Source organism: Rhea americana, unplaced genomic scaffold, assembly GCF_003343005.1.
Source record: "Rhea americana isolate MKP2758 unplaced genomic scaffold, rheAme1 scaffold_19, whole genome shotgun sequence".
Classification (NCBI taxonomy): domain Eukaryota; kingdom Metazoa; phylum Chordata; class Aves; order Rheiformes; family Rheidae; genus Rhea; species Rhea americana.
Window position 1 is genome coordinate 4,513,856 of NW_028186038.1, and position 24,273 is coordinate 4,538,128.

Consider the following 24,273-nt stretch of genomic DNA (forward strand, 5'->3'; position numbering starts at 1 on the left):
AATCCGTAGCTTGCACATAGAGCATAGTCCTCAGTTCAAAGAGCCTCAAATCCTGAAGAATAAAATGAGCATGTATAGCTACTGGTATTTGTTCTTTCTTCCAACTAATCTTTTTCTAATACAGAAGCAGAGCTGTATATCCAACAACCACTATTTCATAAAAGGAAGTTGTTGCAAGTCATAGTGTTATGGCTCAGCTGGTTCTAAATAGTAGAATGACCTCAATTTATACTTTTTTTTTATTGTAAGTACGTACAAGTCATTCCAAAACTCTTGAGAGAGACAGTCAGTAATTAAGAAGTACAGGAAGAGAGGGGGAAAAAAATTCTGTCTGAGACTCTGAAATAGAACATAATTGACAAGACTGAGAGTAGAGAAAAGGAGATTCTGCTGACAAGAATTGTACAAGAGAAACCTCTCAAGAATATGTAGAAGGAAAAGGAGAAGTCTCTTTATTCTTATTTTATCTCCTACATGGACAAGGATGTCAGCAGATATGGAACTGAGCAAAGCTGAAGAACAATTTTGCAAAGTCTAAGCAATTTCAATGTTATGCACAAATGCAGCACTGTATTTTTTATCACTGTAATTTTAAAAGCCTAAAATACAAAGCCAACTTCATGATGGTTAGAATAAGTACATGCTTGTTCCTTTTCTGAGAAATGTTTCCAAAGGTATATTAGTAGAATTTGGATTAATATTGGCAAAAGGCTGTGAAAATTCATCAGGAGGAATGTGCTTCAATATAATTAAACATAAATGTAGATATAGTTAGATCACTGACTGATAAACCATATAAGTAAATAACATGCTTGTTTGTGCTATAAAGATGTCTAGGACTAACGAATCAAATATTTGAACAATCCACTTAATTATAAATGATTAAATATTCAATGGACCACTGAGAGACTCACTCAACATTAGACTGGACCTGGGATGAATGTAAAGATACACATTTCTTCCCCAGATAATAGTGCACACAACCTGCAACACAGTAACAAGAAAACACCCACCTTCACACAGTCAACAATCTGAATAAACCAGCAGTCAGGGTACTCATCTGGGAAAGGTGGAGCTGAAATTCAGATGCCTGCCTTGAATCAAGAGGGACTTGAGTTACAGTCTCCTTCAATCTAGATGAAGGCCAGCAGCATCCTGAGCTGCATTAGGAGAAGTGCTGACAGCAGGTTGAGGGAGGTGATTCTTTCCCTCAGCTCAGCACTGGTGAGGCCAGACCTGGAGCGCTGGGTCTTCAGCTCCCCAGTACTGCTGGAGCAGGTCCAGCTATGGGYCACAAAGATGATTAAGGGACTGGAGCATTTGACATATGAGGAGAGGCTGAGAGAGCCAGGACTATTCAGCCTGGAGAAGAGAAGGCTCAGGGAGGATCTTATCAATGTGTATAAACATCTGAAGGGAGGATGTCAAGAAGATGGAGCTAGAATCTTCTCAGTGGCGTCCAGTGACAGGACAAGAGGCAAAGGGCATGGAAAGAAATACAGAAAATTTCACTTAAACATAAGAAAAAACTTTTTCACTATGAGGGTGCTCAAATACTGGAAGAGGTTGCCCAAGGAGGCTGTGGAGTCTTTGGAGATATTCAAAACCCACCTGGACATAGGCCAGCTCTAATTGACCTTGCTTTGAGTGGGGGGGTAGACCAGATGATCTCCAGAGGTCCCTTCCAACCCCAACTCTGTGATTCTGAGTCTTTTACATAAAGAGACAAAGGTCGCTACCACCATTATTTTTCATTAGTTACACCACGAATAAGGGCAGCACTACTGAAAATACACTGCAGGAAAAACAGATTCATAGTGGAATAGCCACTAAATACCCCAGAACAGGAAATCTGTGTCCATGACTTACCAGAAATTCCACCCTTGACAAAACCTCTGTTCATTTGCACTTAAAACTGTTCAGCCTCAATTGAATCTCATTTTCTGATGGGAAAAAAAAAAAAAAAAAAAAAAAAAAGGGAAAGAGAATGTTATTGGGAAATTTAACCTGTTTTAGAATTTAGTGGTCTTTAAAATTAAAAGATTTGGCAATACAAAAAGCTAGAGGGTTTTAATTCTTTTTTCCATGCAGAAAAACAGCAACTTCTGCTTATTCTGTTCATATACATGTTTTTTTTCCACAGAAAAGATAGCTTAAAACTAAAAAGTAGTACGGCTTCCTCAAGTCATTCCAAGTTTTATAAGACATTTGACACTTCCTTATTAGCAGGAACAGAATTAGAAGAAAAATCAGCAAACAAGCTTACATACTACTACTGCTAAAAACGCAAATAATCAAGTCCAGCAATTTGTAGGAAAACTTTGGAAATTCCTTGTTAGACTCCAGATTCACATCATACCTGCACAGATGAATAAACACCATAAATAGTTTTAAAGCTACATCTGTCACTGAATGATAACATTATGGAGACCTGGTCCTAACTGCTGCTGAAAATAAACAGTTGGAGATCTTGGAAGGATAGTGGAATTGTAATTTAGCCTTTGACTGGCTCAAAAACGGTCACATAAGCAAACAGCAAATAGAAGTCACATTTTCCTTTATTCCTTCACTATCACTCCTTCTCCAGCCAATACCACATAAAAATTCCAATACAACTTAAATCTGCTATTGGCACTAGAATGCTGACAAGTCAATTTACGGCCCTACTAGCCATGTTACAGTGTGAGAGAGATGAGCAGACCCCCCAAAAAAAGGTATTTGGAAGCATTTTACATAATTACAGGAAGAAAAACGAAACATAATAAACAAATCATTTAGATTAAAATTTAATTTTTCATAGCCAAGAATATCACAGAAAATACCCTTAGCAATTGATAGGCCACATTTACACACATGCCCACTACAATTAAACACAGAGTAATATTGCCATTTAAACAATCTGAATATTGCACATTCACATTTGTTCTGTTTAACCATAGAATCACAGAATCATAGAATCAGCAAGGTTGGCAGGGACCTCTGGAGATTATCTAGTCCAACCTCCCTGCTCAGCAGGGTCACCTACACCATGTTAGACAGCGTTGCATCCAGGTGGGCCTTGAAGATCTCCAGAGAAGGAGACTCCACAACCTCTCTGGGCAACCTGTGCCAGTGCTCTGTCACTCTCACAGGGAAGAAATTCCCCCTCACATTCAGGCGGAACTTCCTGTGCCTCAATTTCTTGCCTCTTGTCCTGTCACATGGGACAACTGAAAAGTTTGTCCCAGTCTCCCTGACACCTTCCCTTCAGGTACTTGTACACATTGGTAAGGTCCCTCCTCAGTCTTCTCTTCCCCAGGCTAAACAGGCCCAGCTCTCACAGCCGTTCCTCACAGGGCAGGTGCTCCAGCCCTCTGATCATCCTCGTAGCCCTACGCTGGACTCTCTCCAGTAGCTCCATGTCTCTCTTGTACTGGGGAGCCCAGAACTGGACACAGGACTCGAGATGAGGCCTYCCCAGGGCTGAGKAGASGGGCAGGATCACCTCCCTTGACCTGCTGGCAACAGTCTTCCTAATGCAGCCCAGGATACCATTGGCTTTCTTGGCCACAAGGGCACATTGCTGGCTCATGGTCAGCTTGTTGTCCACCAGGACTCCCAGGTCCTTCTCTGCAGAGCTGCTCTCCAGCAGGTCAGCCCCCAGCTTGTACTGGTGCCTAGGGTTATTTTTCCCATCAATGATAATGTAATGATTAATTCCTATTCAGTCATATCTACAGCTCTTAGCCACTCAATCAACTCCACCCTTTCCCAGTCTCAGGTCCCCAGCATTTACTACTTCCTTAGTTTTTGTCTTGTAAGCATAAAGGCTTTTTGTCTGGCAGAAGACAAGTAAGGGATATTTCCCGATAAACAGCCTTTACATGCTCTGATCAAGGTTTCTTACCTGTGGCAGTGCTTTATCACTGCTTGGTGCTTTTAATAACCTTTTCATTCAACTTTGTGCTGTGCATTTGGTATTCATCATTAGAGCTCATAAAACTCACACTATCTCTGCAATACATTACACAAGGAATGATTTCTTTTGAGTGAAATCCCCATGTTTGATTGTATTTACCAGTCCACATTCACATATTTCTCTGGATGAAGTAAATACTGGATACATAAGAGTAAGGTAGCATTTCTTCTCGCATCATATGTAGAAACAGTACTTCAGAAGCATAACAAAGATGTTTGCATTTGAAAAGTCAATGCAAGATAAAGATAGTAAGCGTATGCCTTTTCTTAATGAATTGGTGGTGCTAATGCATATAGTCAAAATCAGTAGTATGCTGCCRTCAGGTCAGTCACATTATCCCAAGGGCCTTGGAATTTTAACAATACTGGTCAGAGGCACCAAGTGAACTGATGTAGCTTGTAGCCTAAAAAAGTCTGTTGAAATTAAGAGCTGTTCTTTACACTGATCATCCAAGCCATATTTTGCTATGCACATATCGAAACTTATGGCTCGGCCAGTGCTGAATAGAGGTGGCATTCTGAAAAGTAAGTCGTATTCACATTATACATACGCAGAGCACTGGGAGGAATCCCCCAAGAATTCCTTCAGGGAGCTCTCTGTGCTACAGTAAGCTTCCATGGCTTCTTTCGGCTGAGTTGCTGAACTTACTGATCCTTCCGAATACCTTGGGGGTCAACAGCAAAGAATTCAAGGTCTGTCAGTACTCACACCATCTAACTGGCATCCTCAAGGCACACGGGACTGTCCCAGCTGCCTCAAGAACAGCAGCAAGGTTGTTTGCAAACACGATGCAGGGGTTTTCAGGACACCAACCAGTTAAGGGCAGAGGGAAGTTAGGACACCCTAAGTTGTCTCAGCTTGGGTGAGAATAACATCATTTGTCTACAATTAAAAAAATTCTCCWTCTTGAACAACAGGAGACGAAATCCATTTTCCTTTCAGAAAGTTCCAACAAAACAAAAAACAACTCCCACATTATCAGACAATAGAACAGAAAATAATGGACCTGACAATTTGAATAGACTTGACACTATAAAAAAATTGAGGCTGGAAACTGAACGCGCCCTACCTAGAATGTGAAATTAGTCCTGCACATGGTAACAATTGCTAAGCACATCGCTATGGAAATTGAGAACTCACAGCAGGCGGAGGGAGTCTCAGAATGTGGAAAATCAATGTGCTGTATGCAGTGGCAAAGAACGATTCCAGCAGAGCGACCTTTAAACAACTTCATATATTGTAGGTAAGTAAAAGAGAAACATAATGGGCCAAATAGCATAAAATAAAAGTACTTGGCAATTTTGCAGCACCTTGGCCAGCAACAAAAGGATCTCAAAGGGTCTTACAAATAATTAAGCCTAACAGTATTTCTGTGAGATAGGGGAAGAATAACAGCAAGCACTGTTTACCCATTTTTAAGGTAAAAACGAGTAGCTAATTAACAGTAATGCTACATAATAATTTGAGAGGAGAAATAGAGACTATCATACACTCTTGAAACTATATAGCGTATTAAAATAAAAAGAATACCATTGACGAGTTTGGTCAAGACACTGAATTTAACAGCCCTTCCTTTCGGAGTGTGACAAGGACCCAAGGACCCATTAAGCAGAAGTCCTCAGGATGGTAGAGTGAAAAGGGGATCACTCCCTTCACGCAACCGGAGGAAGGACAAACTTTTCAAACAGAACAGACCAGGAATTTTCCAGTGGGAACTTTGGTCAGAAAAAGTGCATTTAAATTGAAACGTCCTGCGGTGATACAAGTTGCTTCACAAGCTCTGAAGTACAATCAACAGTCTAGCAGATATGGTACTCCCCCAGGAGGTGGAAGATTGAATATAATAGAGTAGGGACTTAACTTTGGTCTCCCCTATCACAATGAATTCTCTCTCTGCTGCACTATTGACCTGCTGGGTTCTTACTAAATCTCTCCTATAGGAGCTGCTCCATTTTGCATAAATAATTGCATGTTATACAAGGAATTAAACCTAGTTCTCCCATATCTTTGATGAAAGCCCTAACTAATGGAGTATTCACTTTATTGATTTATGTGTATCTCTTGGGTTAAACTAGTTCAGATCTGCATTTTGAATAAGGCATAAGAGTTGTTTGAGCTGGTTTAGATGCATCTTAGACAGATCTGAGATAAGCAATTTGCACTCAATCTTCCCTTCTTGTCCCCAGAACAAGAAACACTATTCAGACTTTTGCGTTGGTTTAATTATAGTGGTTTAAAATTAGATCTTAAATAGGAACAATGCAACCTGCTATCATAGAAAAGACCTAATCTGAAATGAGTTTCCTCTGTCACAAAAAACACTACCAGTCACTGTTGTTTCCTTGTGTTCATTGTAGCTATTCTTTGGTAATGAAGAGCGCACTCCCCTTTCATCCTGCGGTGTGGGGGATCTTTCAGGGCAGAGCTGGGAAAGCTGAAGGGGAAGAATGGAAAAAGCTACTTTGATGAGACCTGTATTTTATCTACTTTGTGTATCCTGCTCCTTCATTAACATTACATTTACTTTTAGAAATCTAGCTACACTAACTCTTCAGAAAAATTTGAGTATATTTGACTCACAGAATACTAGCAATGATAGTTACTGGCATTCTTGAATTCTGAAGGATAACTTATTTGTAATAACATATAAATAACCTACTAAAAAGAGACATATATCAAAGTAGAATGAAAAGCTTTATATCTACCAAACAAACTGTGTGCAGGAGTGCCCATCATATTTTGTAAATGTACTGTTAAAGGGTCTTTACGCATATACAAATTATTGTAGACCTCAGGAATACTTTCTGCAAAAAGATTTTTTTTCCCCCACATACAAGTCAATTTTTCTGATGTACACTCTTTCAGATCCTTAAAATCACCTTTCCATTATTTCAAATATTTTGAGTACTTTAAACTTTCACTTACTTAACACTTGCCAGGCAAATGTTTCCTCTTGCCTATTGCTTTCGGGTTATGCACAAGTGTTAAGCCAGGGTAAATGCTCGTGAAAACAGCTAGTCATATAGAAATGTAATTTATTTAGATAGTATTAGTGTATTTCTCTTCTTATCAAGAATCCACTAAACATACAGAAACACAGTAAGTGCTGCAAGCAATCTTCAAAAGAGGTTATTGTTGTTAGTATTTTCCTTTGGTAAGTCACCATAATTTAAATGCAGCCTTTGTACTTTCATCTCCCTGTAAGAATATACACCATCAGCTCATTTAATGAACTTAAAAACTTCAATATAAAAGATCTAATAAAGTTGTACATTGTCTGATGTGTTACCATACAGGAAAAGAATAAGACAGCCCTAATTTAAAATCAACCTAAGAATTTTTTCACAGGACTAGTAAAAGTGAACTAATATCTTTAGCTTGTCTTTCTAACCAAAGGAAATGCAATTAATATTATGTAGTAACTAGCATTACATACTTATSCAGAGACAGCTTAAGAAGGCCTTGATTTCAGTGTGGTCATTTAGCAGTTCCTAAAAATTAGGAATATTGTTAGCAATTTTTCATTTTATCTATGAAAAATGGTGGTATGAAAACAAGTAGTTTATTTGAAAAAAAGTCTTCTGAATTCCTTTCTTGAGGAGGAGAATGTCAGCGTATTAATGCCAATAAAAGTACCTCTTTGTTGAAGCATATTACAAATAATAATCTAGAAATCCAAAGGTTGTAGAAAAGAACAAACACTCATCTGCCATTATCTGATTTTATTTTCCTACAGGAAGCAGACAGGACATGTTCTGTTAGTTTCACCAGTTCTTCAAGGTATTACAGCTATCAGGTCATTCAAGTGCTAGTACTAGCTAAGCCAATAAACCCATTCCACATGAGGAGAGAAACAGAATACAGGCTCTAAAACATTATAGAGAATTCCTTCTTTCCTGCCTCTTTATTTAAAGTAATTCCAAGATTTGGCATCATCATCATCATTATTAGCTACTCTGAAGATTAGTTCCCACAACACCTCCGCAGTTGCCCCTCTGTGCAATTTTGTCAGCAAAAGCCAACTTTCACCAAATCAATTTAGACAATACATTTAGAGACTCTAGCAGCTCCAGTAATCTGTATTATCAATTACGTCTTTTAGTCCCTATCATTGCCTTACTCTGCAGAGTAAACTGCCTCAGCTTGGGTTAGCTAAATTTTGCAAAAATAGGAATATTTCAAAGATGAGAGTCAATCTTTGGCTTCTATTTAAAAAGTTCTCAAACATGAATATAGTTTATACTGTTAAAGTTGTATTAGAGAGAGCTCACTCAATAGCATGTTTATTTTGCCCACTTAACTTTAATGTGAAAATAACAACAGATGGCTTTTTTAGCTTAAAGTCTGGCCAAGCAGAAGTTTTTAAGGCAAACTACCACATACAAAATACCAAATCTAAAGCTGTGATACACTGGGGTTCACATACACCAGTATGTTCAGTGCATCTTCGGTGAGTAAGATTTAGCTGTGTTCTTATAGTGTACTGCTACGAAGAGACATTAACAGGGCTCTAAATTTTGACTGAGTTTTCTGGACAACTTATACACATGCATACAYGCACACACACACATACCCCAGAATGAATGCCTAAAAGAATGAAACTAGATACTGACAAACTGCCTGTCCTAACAAAAGCAGTGCTGAACCAGGTCATTAATCAATGCAAACTGTGCATCCTCTCCCAACAGCACAAGGCCTGCGAGACAAATTTGCATACCGCATATGTCTCAACTGAAAATAATGATAGGTTGAACAGATGGCAGGATGAAAGGGAAAAATTAGCTGGTGTAAAACATACATCTATTCTAATAACAGCAAAGTACTGAATTGAAAAGCTGGAGTAGCCAGAAAGAAAGGCTCTCAGAAAGAATCACTTTAGAAATACAAGCTCTTTGCCTTTCTTTCTCTCCCCTGTTAACCAAAGATAACTTGCTCTGATTCATACGATGAAACTACTCCCAGGTGTAGATATCATTTTGGAAAAAGATGCCTTTTTCTTGTTCAGCTTTATCAAATATGTTTGGCTTAATGCAGAGGAAACATACTGTTATTGTAACATGTTTCCACATATGGAGTTCATCAGGAGTATCTGTTTCTGAGCAGGGCCAGCAGCAAGCAAGACCCATGTAGTATGCACCCACACTACACTTCTAGAGGAGATTTTTTTTTTTTTTTTTTTTTGAGTTTATTTTCAACACATTTAAAATCACTTAAGGCCTTAAATGGAGCTAGAATGACTCCTTGGCTTTTGGCATGTGTTGAACATCATACTATATCTACACAGCTAACTGTCTTTCAAAGTTGTAAGGAATGTAATGTCAGCTATTTATCTGTGAGTTCTCCCTTCTTACATTCCCAAAGACAACAACATAAGCCTTTGCCTCAGTCAGATCATGCCGGCAGTTTTACACACTCACCTGATCTGCTGCAGTGGTTGTGCAATGTCCTTGATGCTATTTTTATACTGTTTGAAGAAGAATTCAGACTTTTCATCCAGTGCTTATTTTTGAAAGCATTCCACTCTTGGGGCTTTTTCATGTAAATGAAAAATGCTGTTAGCAACCCTAAACTTATGAAAATTCACACCATGCCAACACCCCAGTGAGACCTTTAAAACCTGTCAAAGATGAATCTCAAGAACATTTGTTCAGAGTCAGAGATGGTTTCAACCTCTTCAAGACATCAGTTTATGTGCTGACTGAGCAAAAAGGCAGCTACTGAATTTCAGTTTACAGACTTCCTTAGAAATAACTAAAAGCCTAAAAATAAGGTGACATCTGCACTGTTTATTAGTTATACCAAGTATCCTCAAGGCTGAGAAAATCTCAGTCCTCACTGAACCGAGAATTGGTGTCAGTGCTTCCTCTCTCAGACGTTCAATTTATATCTGCTAGGAACTCTGCCCTGAGTGAAATTGCTGACTGCTCTGTATGCTCTTTTATTCCCACCATTCATCACAGCCAACATAAGAAGCTTCTTGAACAAGTACTTTCTAACACAGGGTTTTGATGACCCTGCTTGACCTGGCAGGAAAAAAAAAAAAGAAAAAAAAAAGCAATTTTGGAACTCTGGAGATTAGCAGATTCACGTTTTTCTTATCCCACAGGGAATACAGCCTTTTCACCCATTCACCAAAAAGGGAAAAGGCCTAGGAAGAGAAAAGGGAAGAGAAAAAGGCAAAAAGGTAGAGAAAGCCCATGTGTTTTTCTTTCTTCATTCTTTTATTTGAAACCTCCAAAATCAGTATTTAAGAAAAACTCATGGAAGATTCCTGATTTTAAAAGAATAAAAGGGAAATAAAAAGTAGATGGATTTTCTGTAGATATAAAACCTGAACAATGTTCTTCAGCTGGTGCAAATGAAGCTGCTGCAGCTAGAYTGCAGAAGGCAGCCAGCCAGGGTGAGAAGGCAGTGCCTAGTGATCTCAGCAGTGTACTCAGGGCGAGCTGCTGACCAAGGGAGACAGCCAGCTTTCTCTAGTGYCAAGCTCCCGTTTTTTTCCCATTAGAGGCTGATATTACTGGTGGGTGTTCTGCGTCTGTCCATGCAGAGAGAATGACACAGCAAATATCATTGCAGGACAGCATCAAACTAGCAAGATTCATCAAAACTAATGTGGAAATGAATTAACCTCCAACCAGCTCTATTAAATATAGGAAGTTTCACTAAAGTATAATCATCAACGCTGAGCTAGAAGGAGCAATAGAGGGCAAAGAAGGAGTCARATTATGCAGGAAGAGATCTGCAACATCTTTTAATGATGCTCAGAGTAACACTGCTTACTTATGCCTTGCTATATGCAAAGTAGTATTAGGACTGTATCATTAATTAATCTGCCAGTTTGATAATACTGACTCTCCATATTATTAGTATATTAGGATTCAGTGACAGGAAATAAGAGGATTAGGGCAGCAGCATTTTCAGCTCTTGTGATTTTCTCACAAGTCTCACTCCATAAAAGTCTTCCTTCAGAATCTAACACTTGGAGTCATGTGATCAGAGGTGAATCTCAGTTTTCATTAATAATATTTCTAGTCCAAATGTCTATGAGCAGAACTCACAAAATACGAACTTTAATGGCTCAAAACATCAAGCCCATAAAAAAATTTAAATTAAGAACCAACATACTGCTTTAAATTGCAAATCATGTCATTTTGGGATGTTATTCAAGAACTGTGGAAAATTGAAATCAACAAAATCATGTTACCTAACATATTAAAGCAAACTACAATAATTATACCCAACATATCCCAATCTCATTTAAAAAAGAGCTGTGAATATTCCTGGAATTGACAGTGAACGCTCTCAGCACTTTCAAAATTGTGTGTGCATGTGTGTATGGTTCCCCGTGAATGGAAAGATAATTAAACTGTACAAAGATAATTTCATGACGTTGTATTTAAAGCACGCAAAAACTGAAAACAGTTCTGAGCCAATACAGAGTTCTTTAACAACACGTGTTATAGAGAACAGGTATTTAAAATTTAAACTCAGTTCTCTAATGCAAACATAAAGACACTCCTGTAGGAAAAAAAATCTGATTTCCTCTCTTCCCTAAGATTGGAGATATCAGACTATATGGGGTATAAATTCCCAGACTCTGACAACACAGACACTTTTTGAGATCATTGTTCACAACTATCTTACCAGCCACGTGAAAACTGTGATTTTTGCAACGTCTTCTACCTGCGTTAACTGGAGTGTGCATTCCTGACAATCCATCCACTCCACAGTACAGATGTAGCTTGAAGTCAGCAGAATTGTATTAGCTCTGCAGTGAGTTTCTGTGGTTCTCCCTGTGAGACCAGAAGGCTAGACAGAATCTTCCACAGTTCATTGTGGCACGAAGAAGAATAGGGCACACTTGCAAATTTTAGCAACAAAAAAAAGTATGTAAATACAGCATCCATGTGGAAGGAGTAATTAGATTGAAACTCTTCACATCTGGAAAACAAACTCATCACTGAAGATGTATCCAGAGTTTATTATTTATTTCAAAAAACATGAAGTCATAGCTTTATAAAGGGCAATATAAAAACCAATCACAGCAACTTAAATTCTACAATGAATTAATATGGAAAACTCATCACTCTGACTTTTCCAATATAGTGTTTTACATCAGGCGGTAATTAATTTCTAATTGATCTTTCCAAGAACACATGTTCCATGTGACAGTGAAGTTCAATTCCCTGTCTTTACGCTTCTAATTCTTTAAGCACAAAATACCAGGTTTTTTGCTAATGGGGCAAGAAGTCAGGTGCATTTTTGGAGTGAACATTATGGTTTAGTTTCATCCAAAAAGCATCCATGGTAAACAGGGAAGACCATGAGATGTGCTCCAAAAGCTCAACCACGATCCTAATTAAATTATGATGCTTACTAAAATGCTGACATAGATGCAGCCTTGTGTTGTAATAGTTTGACCGAAACACTGTATTTGTATTTCGAATAACATTAACTGTGGATAAAGAGCTAGAAGCTAACTGGTTTTAATGAGAGCAAAATATTTAATTCAACAATGCAAGTAAGGTGGAGCACAGTTGACCCTATTTCACCAACCCAGCATCTCCAGTCAAGGTGGCAACATGGCATTCAGCTAGTGAAACACATGAACATTGAATATAATGACTGCTGGCAGGATTACCGGATTTCCAGGTAAATGTTGAGAGTTGATCTGAACTGAGATTGCAGAGAACTGCCTAGCTGCTTTACAGTGGGAAATACCGCCTTTATGGCATGTCTTTCAAAGATGAGACCCTTAGAGGTTCTTTCTCCACAACCTTTCCCAGGTACATTATCATTGTTACAACATAGTATAAATGATAGTAATACTCTCCTGAGGACAGTCTGAATCCAAATCCTCTATGAGTATTTATTTTCATTAAGAAGCTCAAGGCCCTGAGACTTTCATAAAGTAAGAATGTGATCAGCTATCTGATTTATATAAATTACTTAATACCCACATTTTGTATATCTTTTGTATTTTATCTTGGAAGCTGTAAAAAAGTAACACTCTAAAAGAATATTTCGATCTTTCAATTAGTTCGAATTTATAAGTTACATATGAAGGTTGATACAGATACTGTATGCTCAACATTTAACAAGAAAAACTACTTGAATGACACCTAGTGGAAAGATAAGTAATAGCTGAGAACAATGCAGTAACTACCTTACAGTGAAAACAGCAAGGAGAGAGATTCTTTATCAGAATGAGCAGGACAAGAAAGAATTATTTGATAAAATGCATCTAGGACAATTTAGGAGAAGAATTTCCTACATCAGAAGAGTTATCTGCCTGTGTAGAAATCTTCCGAGGGAAGTGGAATCAAATCAGAATTTGGTTTAGCACATGAAAAAAATTAAATCTGGCAAACCACAGTAAATATAGACTAGAAAACAACAGTACAGTAAGTAGAATACCACAGGATGAACTTCAGTGTCCTCTTATGTCTAAATATCAAGGAAGCTTTAATAGGCTAGCTCTCTAGGGTGCAGTAGAGAGCAGGAATATTTTGGTCCTGGGGGCTATAATAACTCCTAATGTGAGAGAAGCCATAGAACTTCTTTAATTCTTTTCTGCAGGCAATATCCCTTGATGTGTGAATGGATTTCATGATCTATCTTCTTTTTTTGTTTCTTTTCTGTTTATTCACATATTTGCATAATTCATGAATTTCCAGTGACTCACATCCAATTATAAAGAAATGTTTTGGTTAGATTGTTGTCACCAACTCATTTGAAAGTACGAAAGGACAGATTTAATCCAGACGATAGAACATAAACAAAAAACACTTTTGCCATCTATTGACAAAAATTGGCAAGATTGTGGCAAGCTCTTTAAGCACAGGAAAATGAAATGGTTCTGGAGAAGACCTCTGTCTTGATAGGTCAAGAGTATGTCATTGACAGGAATGAATTACTATAATTCATTAAAACTTTCTATATATAAAAAAGGGCATATTCTCCCTGAGTGTCATCTAGGCAGTTCATGCATTTTATGAGCACATTTAGCTTTAACTTGCAACTTTTTTTCTTAATTGCAAGGATAGTGAGTTATTACCTCTTTGCCTGTTCTCTTTTTTTTTTTTCCTAAATTAAACAATCAGAAGAAGCAACAGATATTTTTTTTACTAAAAAAATTAAGGTTGCAAAAAAAAAAAAAAAAAAAAAAAAAAAAGTATATCATCCGGAGTTTTTAAGTGTCATTGCAGGAAGCAAGGTAGTAACAGAGGTTTTGTTTDGGAAACAAGGATGTCAGAAATACCTCAAAGCCAAAATGCCTGACAGAGCCTTTTTCTTTCAGAAAAAGTTCAAACTCTGTATAAAACAAGCACCTGCAGAGAATAACAATTTGTTTAAACTGGCTTTTGTTAAATCCTCTTAAAAGTCGAATTCTCACTTGGCCTACAAGAAATTAACTATAACCCTAAAATTATAAATGCAAAAGCCTAGTGTGTCACTGGATAYGTTTATGGCATTCAGAGCTGCAGAAACTAGCCCACAGTCCTCACCAAATCTAACAGACTCAGGGGCTCAAGGTAATCAGCCATTTCTGCAGCGATGTGGAGCACAGCAGCTGGAGGAATGTAGGACTGCTTACAAAAAAATGATCTGCACAGAATAGCATAGAATCTGAGCATGGATTCCAGAGGATTCCAAATATTTTGCATCCCTTTCAATGTAAGAGGATGCACCATTTGTTTTAAGTATGTAACAGCAAACTTTTCATAGACTGTGTGATAAAGGAAACAAGTACGGAGTAAGACAGACATTTATTAAATTCATGGTCTAGTGATGTGTTTCACCTCCAAAAAAATACATATGCTATTAAAAGAGTAAAAAAAGGATCTACACACATCTACAATCACAATCTCACCTACAGATCTTTCTATGAATGTCCAATGACCAACACACACAAGCATTCTTTATGCAGATGAACAGATTATACACTTGTATGATCCCGAATTACTTGCATTCCCTCCAAACAACTGTGTTGTGTTTTAAGATGTTACGTCATTATTATTCAGCAATCTACATTCTCCAGCAACTTCAGAGTGAAAAGATTTGCAGAATCATAAGACTTTTGAGCTACACACCACTGTCAAATGACTGGGGAGGCAGGCTATATATGGACCAAGGACATCCCCATCCTCCAGGCTGTGCTAATAAAAGAGAGCTATATAAACCATGAGCATGAGCCTTGCCTCTTCCGTATTTTTTAACTCATTTCTCAGCACCAGTCCAAACTAGGACATTACAAAGAAAAGATTCCACAAAATATCAGAACCAAAACAGGAACTGATCCACCGATGCATAAGCACGTGCCCTTCTCACCTCCAGCACTGTGTCAGGTGTACCTGCCTGCTTGAGTTGTTTGACGCTCAGGTATTTCTGTGCTGCTCTACACTGATCTATATCGGTATACAGATCTCTGATAGTCTCCTCTCATAAAATAGGTTCTCCAAATCCCTAATTACCATGGAAAGCTTTGTTTCACTTATTCCAGTTTGGCTTAATCTTTCTTGAACATGGGTGGCCAGAATTACATACTGTGTTCTGGATGAGCTTTCACTACCATTTCAACACAATGTCATTAATACATCTCAGTTCTCTAATGCTCTCACTTGACTAGGTTATTTTGATGCTAGAGTGTGTTTTAACAAATTTTACTTGTTCAGTGGAAAGACAGATATCAAACACATTTGACTCCGCAAAACAAAACAAAGAAACCTATTTTATGCGCTAGCTTTAGCTCCCTCGTATCTTGCTTGGGCTTGCAGGTAACTGAAGCACAAGCTAACTTTTATACCTGTAGATTACAACAGCTAAGGAAGAAATTTTGTCAGATTTCAGATGAGTAATTTCAGAGTTTCAAGAAACTGCCAGGTTTAATGGAAAAATATTAGTAATAAATAAAAATTCAAAAGCATTTCTTTATGTTTGCAGAAAATATAGAAAACTCCCAAGTACTCTATGACATGGCACGTGTCACMATTTGACATGATGCATCTTCCAATGGGAATGGTTTCCTATTATGTATAGGAAACAGCTTCTTTAACCCATTTCCTTACTGACTCTTTTAAGAATCAGCTTCAGGTGCTGTATGTGCTCCAACACTTCACCAAGCAGAGGGAAGGAATTGGAGGGAAAAAGTAAGGGTAAGTGTCAGTCAGACAGCTCAACAGTTCTTTTTATATCTTTGTTACAGGTCTTATTTCTATTTGATTTGGAATTTCTTAGTGTTTATATATTAAATCACAAGAGATTACCTTTTTAATAGATACTGCTTAGCTTTTTATAGTCAGATGACAGTCTGTTATTTTAAGATTTGTCTGCCTTAAAAAAAATAGATTTCTTAAAAAATAACAGATGAGGGTCTAGATTCAGACCAAAGATATATTATTTGCTAGCAAAGACATAAGAAATGGTTAAGATTAATATTTCTGCTTCTCTGTGATGTAGCACTAACCCCACCTGAAATATCAGAAAGTAGTATCTAGATTAAAAATCTAAAGCTGTCTAACTTTGAGATGCTAATTATACGATTCTTGTAATTAAATTGAAGAAAAAAAGATTGAAGCAAAATTAATCCATTGTGACTCCCCACACATGCAATTTTAGTCTTTATTAAATCAGATTTCTTGGAGAAAAAAAATACAGTCTCATCTTATTTTAAGTTTATAAAAGAGAATACTTTTGTTTTTGAGTTCTAGAATCTTTCCACATTTTAAAACATTATTTTTAAGATTTTTTTTTCAAAATTCCATTCTACATATGTAAAATGTAAGTTCTTTATTGCCTTACGTATGTAAAAGTCTCTTTTACTCTATGTTTGCTGATGTTAATAGGGGTGCTCTATCTGCCTGCTATTTCTCATGCTCTGTCCAGTCTAATTTTAAACCACACTCCCAATGTGCATCTTATGTTTGCCTGCAAACAAAACTATACAACACAGCTTTTTGCATTTTTCTGTTCCAAAGGTTAAGTGTTCAGTGATATAAAAACCTGGCACTTTTTACAGCATCTGCCATTCTCCAAGTAGCACCTAGGGCAATACACAGGTATTTTTGCCTCAATAATTACTTACTGCAAATGAATTGGAAAAAAAGGAAGAAAATACATTTTAATTATGAGCTGTATGGAAGTCAAAAAGAGATTGTTTCAAAATATTAACTTCTCCAACCTGAGCAAGGGAATTTATATTTCAAATTCCAATTTGATCACAAGGCTAGCCAATATTACTAAATGCAGAGAAGTAGGAAATATATGTAGGGAGTATTTTTAGATGTTTTAAACTGCAAAATAGAGGAGGATAGGATGGGTGTCTAGGGGAGCCACTCTACAGAACTGGGAGTGACATAGTAAAAAGGATGATTACTTGCCAGCCCAAAGCATGGTTATGTAATCCCTAGAAGACAAGCAGTATCAGAGCATAGATATGCAAAATTTCCAACACTTCATTCATTCAAATTTTAAACTGTATCTTCTCAGAGATGTATTAAGTTACAAGGCAGAAAAAAGAACTGTTTACTACACGAAACTTTCTACTTGCTGCTTAGAATCTTAACATTCCCACGGAGAAGGATATTTTTAAAAGCTTAGAATTATTCAGTCTTTTAAGCTCATTTGCAAAGTCTGACTTCAATATGCAGTTTTAACACTAGCTCTACAAAGATCTAGAAACTGAATCAAAATCTTTGCCTAAAAATAACCTAATTTTTACCATCATCTCCTTGTGACACTGTTTTCCAGAACTTTAGGCAATGCTACATTTTGTACAATGATGTAGGAATAGTAATAAATTAGAGGCAAATGGAATGACTGTGCTTTTTCCCAGTTGCACTTATAATACTTGATTTCAAGAATAGCTCTGTGGGAAATGTTACAGGAAGCTAATGACTGTCTTCCAAAACATTAAGCCTTCCTGGTAATCCTGAGAAAGAAATACTGTTGTATTCCAGTTCTGCATTTAGAAACATGTTAATTAATGAATCATGCTTATCAGATTATTATTCTTATTTTCTGGGTAGCTGAAGCATGAGCAAGGTGGAATTCACCACTGTTGCAGGATTTGCCATATTATTGCTGTTCCACATGACCCAGACTGAAGTCTGTCCTCCTTCCTGCAATTGTAAGTCACTGGGAGAAATGAAGGGTTTGCAGATAGACTGCAGTTCAAGGAAGCTGAAGGAAGTGCCTGCCTTGCCTGTTAACACCAAGAAGCTTTATCTACAGAATAACAGCCTGACCACAGTTCTTCCTGGGGCCTTGGACAGCCTACTCAGCCTGGAGGAGGTGAAAGTATTTGACAATCCTTGGAACTGTGACTGTCACATTCTTTATTTAAAATTCTGGTTAGAAGATATCTCTGAATCCTCTCTTGCAAACGTCAGATGTGCGACCCCAGCTCCCATTCGGATGAAGCCCTTAAAGCAGCTGACTGGGAATGAACTGGGCATCTGCAAGAGGTTTCTCCCAATCAAAAGTCTTGAGTTCTTTTGGCGAGACCTCATTTTAATTGTTATAGGAGTAATTACACTTATTTTAGTAGCATGCGTTCTGAAATTCTCAAAAAAGTTGGTCTACCAAATAAATATAAGTCAATATGATTTCAGTGGCCCACTGTTGCAGAAGCATAGCTTCAAAAACCGTAAGTTACAGTGAGCTGTTCTCTACCATTAGCTTCACCAGAAACATCAACTTACCCTACCACAAAATAGCACTTGCACTGGCAATACTGGTTTTAATGATAACATGATACAAACAGGTCTCCAACCACAATGTCTGAGTCCCTAGATAGGCAAGTTTGATTTTATTTCATTTCCAAAATCAACCTGGTGGTGTATTCACTGGCAAATTTCAATTTGCCACTACCTAGTCATCTGGTAAATAGTTAAAATCACTTAATAGTTTAAATCACTTAATTTAGCATTTTTCCTTTGAATTCTTATCTCTTTTAGCAAGAAGATTTACATGCCAAGCAATTACCACTTTTTAATATATGGATATGAATACTGATTGTACTATTTTAGCAATTCATTTCTCATTCTGAACCTGTGCAAGCTTGTAACTGGGTATTCCCACACAGTGTCCAATCGCCTCAGTAGACCCACTCTTTTGYGCAAAGTCAACTATCTCTTCATGATGGAGTTCAATGCCTGAACTTCAGGTTCCAGAGTTCCCTCGCAGCAGAACCACTATGATTATACAAGCTAGCCACTGAATGTATCCCTTAATGAATATGTTTACAGACTGACTGGTAATGAGAATATATCTGATGAAGTAATTTTAAATATTGTTGAATTTCATAGAAAATGAACAAATAAAAAGCATTCTATGTGAAATTAAAACAAAGAGTGCTTATTGAACATTCATACTTGCCCAAATCTAATCTCTTTCATAGCTCCACAGAATTCTGATAAACATCCAAAGAAATTCCCAGAGCTTGTCTTCTAGSTCTATTAGTGACACTCAATACACTTGACATTACACAGCAGCATTAAAGGAGGTGTCTTTCTCTCTTCCCTGTCTCCTCCTGTACCCCAGCCTCAGAAAAACTGTTGTGGTGACTCAGGCTTGTCATTTTTTCCCCTAACATAATTATTTGTAATGACTCCAAGCACAAGAATTTATGCTGTGGCCCTGTCTGGTCTATGAAGCTAGGTTGTATTTCCAGGCTATGGAAGATCTCTGAAGAACTTCTAAGATTAAACTGAACTGCCAACAGTTGTAAGTCACATCTTGCTCCTCACAGCTCAAAATCTGAGCTAGGTATTGGAAGTCACATGCTGAAGACACTAAATATTGCTTGGCCCTTTTAGGAAGGCCTAGCACCTTCCCACATGAGTGAGACCCCTAGTTAAAAGTATGTAATATCCTTAGCAAAGCCGGTTGTTTAGTTCTCATCTGATAGATGGTCTTGCAATCACCCTGAGCTGTAGTTTCTGTAAGACGAGTTTCATTCCTAACCACAACACCCAAATCAAAGATAGCAGAAGCTCACAAGGACGTTTCAGGTACCTCTCATCCTTGCCAGATTGCTTTAATAGTATGAGTCAAACTGTCAATGCCAACCACAAGTGGCATTTGCAGACAGCTTTAAAAAATATGTGTTACTATCCTTCACCATCAGTCCTATCTCTCTCCTGCACAAGCAGTGAGAGGCCAATCTCAAGACATCACCACTTTTTATCCTAAATTGCCCGTTTGTGGTACAAGGAATGGCCACTAAGTATAAAGGAGCTGCTGAGAGAACTTTTCGTGAAGTATTGGTGATTACATTTAGGGAAAGAAGATGCACAATAGGTAAAAGAGAGTTTACCCAGCTTAGTAACAAAGTGCAAAACACGGCTTCAGATTGAGAAAAGGAAAAGGACAGTCTGAGTCAAATGTTTTCTCTATCTTACAAAATGCTTTAATTAATAATCTAGAAGCCAATATGCACAATTCAATGTTAAACATGCAAATGATGCGCACTGGGGAATAACAAGAGAGAAGTCATATATGTGCAGAGGTGAGTTACTTGGAGCGTCAGACAATCAAATGCAAGCTCATATACCCAGAAACAAAACACAGGGTTGAGGGCTCAATTCAGGGAAGGGAGAAAATCCAGTAATCGTGATCTCCCACATATGAAATTGTAGCAAAAGGCTAGTAAGATTTTTGTTTATTAAAATGAGGGATATCATTTAGGAACAAAAAGATTTATTTAATACAATGTTTAGACAAGCCMTAGTATTTCAATACTAACCACTATAAATCAAGAAGGATCAGTTGCAGAAGGATCAGAAAAAAATGTAGCAACAAATAAAGGATTGGAAATATATCTTAAAGGAAATTAATCAATTCCATTTAATAAAGATGAATTTAAGGAACAGAAAGATCATAGTTTGTATGACACTACATGAAGAATAATTTGTTAACAAAAGGGTTGGAAGTAGAAATTAAAACATCAGACTAGAAATCAGGCTCAAAATTTAACAGTGAAAATAATTAACCACTGAAACAGCTCATCAAACGTCATGGTAAATCCTACAGTTTAAAATCAACACTGGACATTTTTAAACTGTCAGGCACAACCTAAAATGACAGTTATTTAACAGAAGTCCTCCAAATTATACATAACATCTGCCTAAAACATTCAAACAATTCTCACTGCTTTGGTCATCTGCAAATTTATGATGGAACAGACCATGACAGAAGAGACCACAGCAGCAGTGCACCACAGAGCACTCGCAGATCTGCAGAGCACCGGCAACGCATCTATGCAATTCAGCACCTGCTGACTGAGCCACCCTCCCAAAATCCCTAACAGAAATAACATGCCACTCATCTTTTCCCAGCCGTGTATCACACTCTTCATCGTTAGTACTCCAAGTGCAGCACAGAGTTTTCTTTCTGAAAAGTGGTACATCCCTGCTGTAGAAAATAAAGTACACAATCTGCAAGAAACTGCATGGTTTAGAAAGCCTATAACATTCTCAGGTGCAGAGCAGAGCAAAATTCTGTCTGCAAATTTGTGTGTGCATTTCAACCAGTTGAGCACAAACAATCAGAATTTGTCTAGCTTTATTAAAAGTTATAATTCATGAATAATCTCTGCAGAAGATAATTTTGAAGAAACACACATGAATATAATAGTGTATGCAGTCATGTAATTATAGAATATTTTCTCTGCACTAAGATTTTAAATTTTTTAAAAGGCAGCCACCATTTTGTATTAATGCACAACATTTGAGAAATGTACTCAACAGTCTCTCATGGAGAGTTTCCTAAATGATTTTTTGTTTCCCTAATATAAAATAAATCATTAGCACTAAAAGCATATCACTCTCTTTTCTGCCTATATAAAGCTAAATATGTAATTTTGCACTAGTCATAAAAACAGGCCATGAAACTCGATGAATTGAATGGACGTAGCCTATGAACCCACGGCAAAATAATACTAAACATGCAGGTGAGGTGAATGAAGTTATAATTATGCACTGGAATGTAATCAACTAGAAAGTTTGCTAGTGTAGATAAAATAGTAAACTGCTTTACTGTACAGCTTTATTTGTACAAACTTACATAAATGAGCAAATATTCCTGTTTACACCAACAAACACACTAAATAAGCAGTACAGCATATAGAAAAAAATAATGTTTGATGGAACATCAATGTGCTTCTTCAGGAAAACATGTCTYATGCTTTGTCCAAGCATAAGAGGAAATAAGAGGGAATCTCCTCAATGGCAGTATTTCACATTCCACTAAAACAGCACAGTGTTTACCACTTCTGAACCATTTGGCTTTTAGCTTAAAACACTCTAAAAAGGGGAAAGCCGGACCTGTTAATTAAAGCCTCAAGAGCAACATTCAAATACTTATCTAGTAAGGCCACTGCGTCCTGCTTAAGTCACATACATCAAATTGCAAAATAATGCTACAGTTGCTAACATCTCCTGTCACAACATGCAAAGACAAGAAAATACGTCAGCTATCCAAACTAAACATGAAATAGTGTTCCCAAAGGAGTTCGTAAAGATCCCAGGAAGCATCATCATTTTCTAAGTTACCATCTCATGCCTGCAAGAATGCAAAATAGTCAAAGTATCTGCTTTCATGTGCCCCTAGAATTTACAGTAAATGATTCTATTTTAGAAAAGGGGGATGTGTTCTCTAGAAACATAAGTACAACTGCTGGGACTAACTGTAATTTACTTTTGAGTTTTGGTTTTATATTTAGCAAGACAAGAAGTCACACTCATCATAATTGAGCACGAAATAAAAATATTGATCAAATTCAGTATTTTTAAACACAGTTCTTCACTATAATAAGCAAAGAATAGATTTGTGTTAACTGCAATCCAATTAACATGGAAAATGTTTGCAAACTTCACTTATTAGACAGAATGGCAGGTGAATCACCTTTTTGCTTGAAATGCTTAACATTTTCTTAACATTGAAGCGCAAAGGTAATTCAGTGTGAACAACTTTTGTTTACCTTAAGCATCCAACCCACCTCTGGTCTTATTACAGATTCATTGTTTGAATTCATGCATCATGCTGCTTATTTTTTTCATTTGACACTCATAAACATACAGCATTGTTTGGAGAATAGGTACCAACATTTACACAAATAAACAAAAAGAGAGGCTTAGAAACCAGGCACTTTGTTCCAACCACACAATTCCCTGCCACCATAAAATGTCTTCAAATGCTTCTGAAAACAGTGGGAGACTCTTCCTATTTTTGAAACATATAATCACAGAATCACAGCTGAAACATGCATAAATTTCCTCTTCAATGGGTCTTGCCACATTTGATGTAACCAAGTTTGACCAGTTCCCCCAAACTTCATGCCAAAAGCATACAGTTCTGGATCGATAATAATCATTTAGACCAGTATAGATTTCAATCTTCTATTAATATCATAAACTAAATGGGAAAAAATCCTTAGAACAACAGAAGAACTCCCCTTAAAACAAATTTAATATATTTAACTGTCTAGTGTTCGAAATTTGAGTGTAATTAATGGTGGCTACAAACATACAGGACCCCTATTATAGAGCACACAATGCAGGAGCTCAGCATGAAACACAGGGGTGCCCATCAGTAGCTTTACTAAATAAGAGTTCTTTTGTCTATATACAGCTGGCTGCTTAAGTGTCCTCACAAAAGCATGAGAGCCTCATATGGCCCTCTTTGATCTTGAAAGAGAAATGAATTTATACCCCAATATACCAGGGTATGTAGGTACAACTGAAGTATAGTATGAACATTTGTTTCTGGCTGAAACAAGATATCGCTCACACTACCAAAATAGGTAAGTAGCACTCTAGCACTCACTTAGATGCCCCTAAATAACCACATACAGAGCAGAATTACAGGAAAATTGGTATTTGTCAAATATTTATTACACAATGCAACTTTCCAATGACCTGCTCAACTTCCACATATCAGTATTAGGACCCTTCCCAAACCCATGGCATGTCCACTACAGTGACGATGCAAAAATAAATAAAAAAGATGGAAAAAATGAGACAGAAGAAAAATTAATAAGAACTCATGAAATATTAAAATAGTGGGGAAAAAAGAACCCTGAGCAATTTAGAATCCCGACACAGGAAGGCTAGGTGATGCTGGTTTTAATTAAAAAAGTAATGTTCAATAAATGCTCTGTGCCGAAATATTTTACATCTTTCACAAAAGCACAGATATGGCAATAGCCACAGCTCTCACTGCCTAATTTAGTGGGAAATTAGCTGAGTGCATTCAAACTTAAATACTGAAATTGTTCATTAAATAATTCATGTTTATTAATATCCTCAATG

The 24,273-nt window shown here is 37.2% G+C and overlaps 1 protein-coding gene across 1 annotated transcript; it reads left to right on the forward strand.

Moving 5' to 3' along the window:
• Window positions 1-16,042: 16,042 nt before the first annotated feature.
• On the forward strand, window positions 16,043-19,235 carry GP9 (glycoprotein IX platelet). The gene is made up of 2 exons (XM_085302580.1): window positions 16,043-16,116; window positions 17,989-19,235. The coding sequence occupies exon 2, from the start codon at window positions 17,996-17,998 to the stop codon at window positions 18,620-18,622; it is 627 nt and encodes a 208-aa protein (XP_085158706.1). The 5' UTR covers window positions 16,043-16,116; window positions 17,989-17,995; the 3' UTR covers window positions 18,623-19,235.
• The last annotated feature ends 5,038 nt before the right edge of the window (window positions 19,236-24,273 follow it).

What these genes read in the sequence shown, in the direction of transcription:
- GP9 (XM_085302580.1), top strand. Translation starts at nt 17,996, where the DNA reads ATGAGCAAGGTGGAATTCACCACTGTTGCAGGATTTGCCATATTATTG.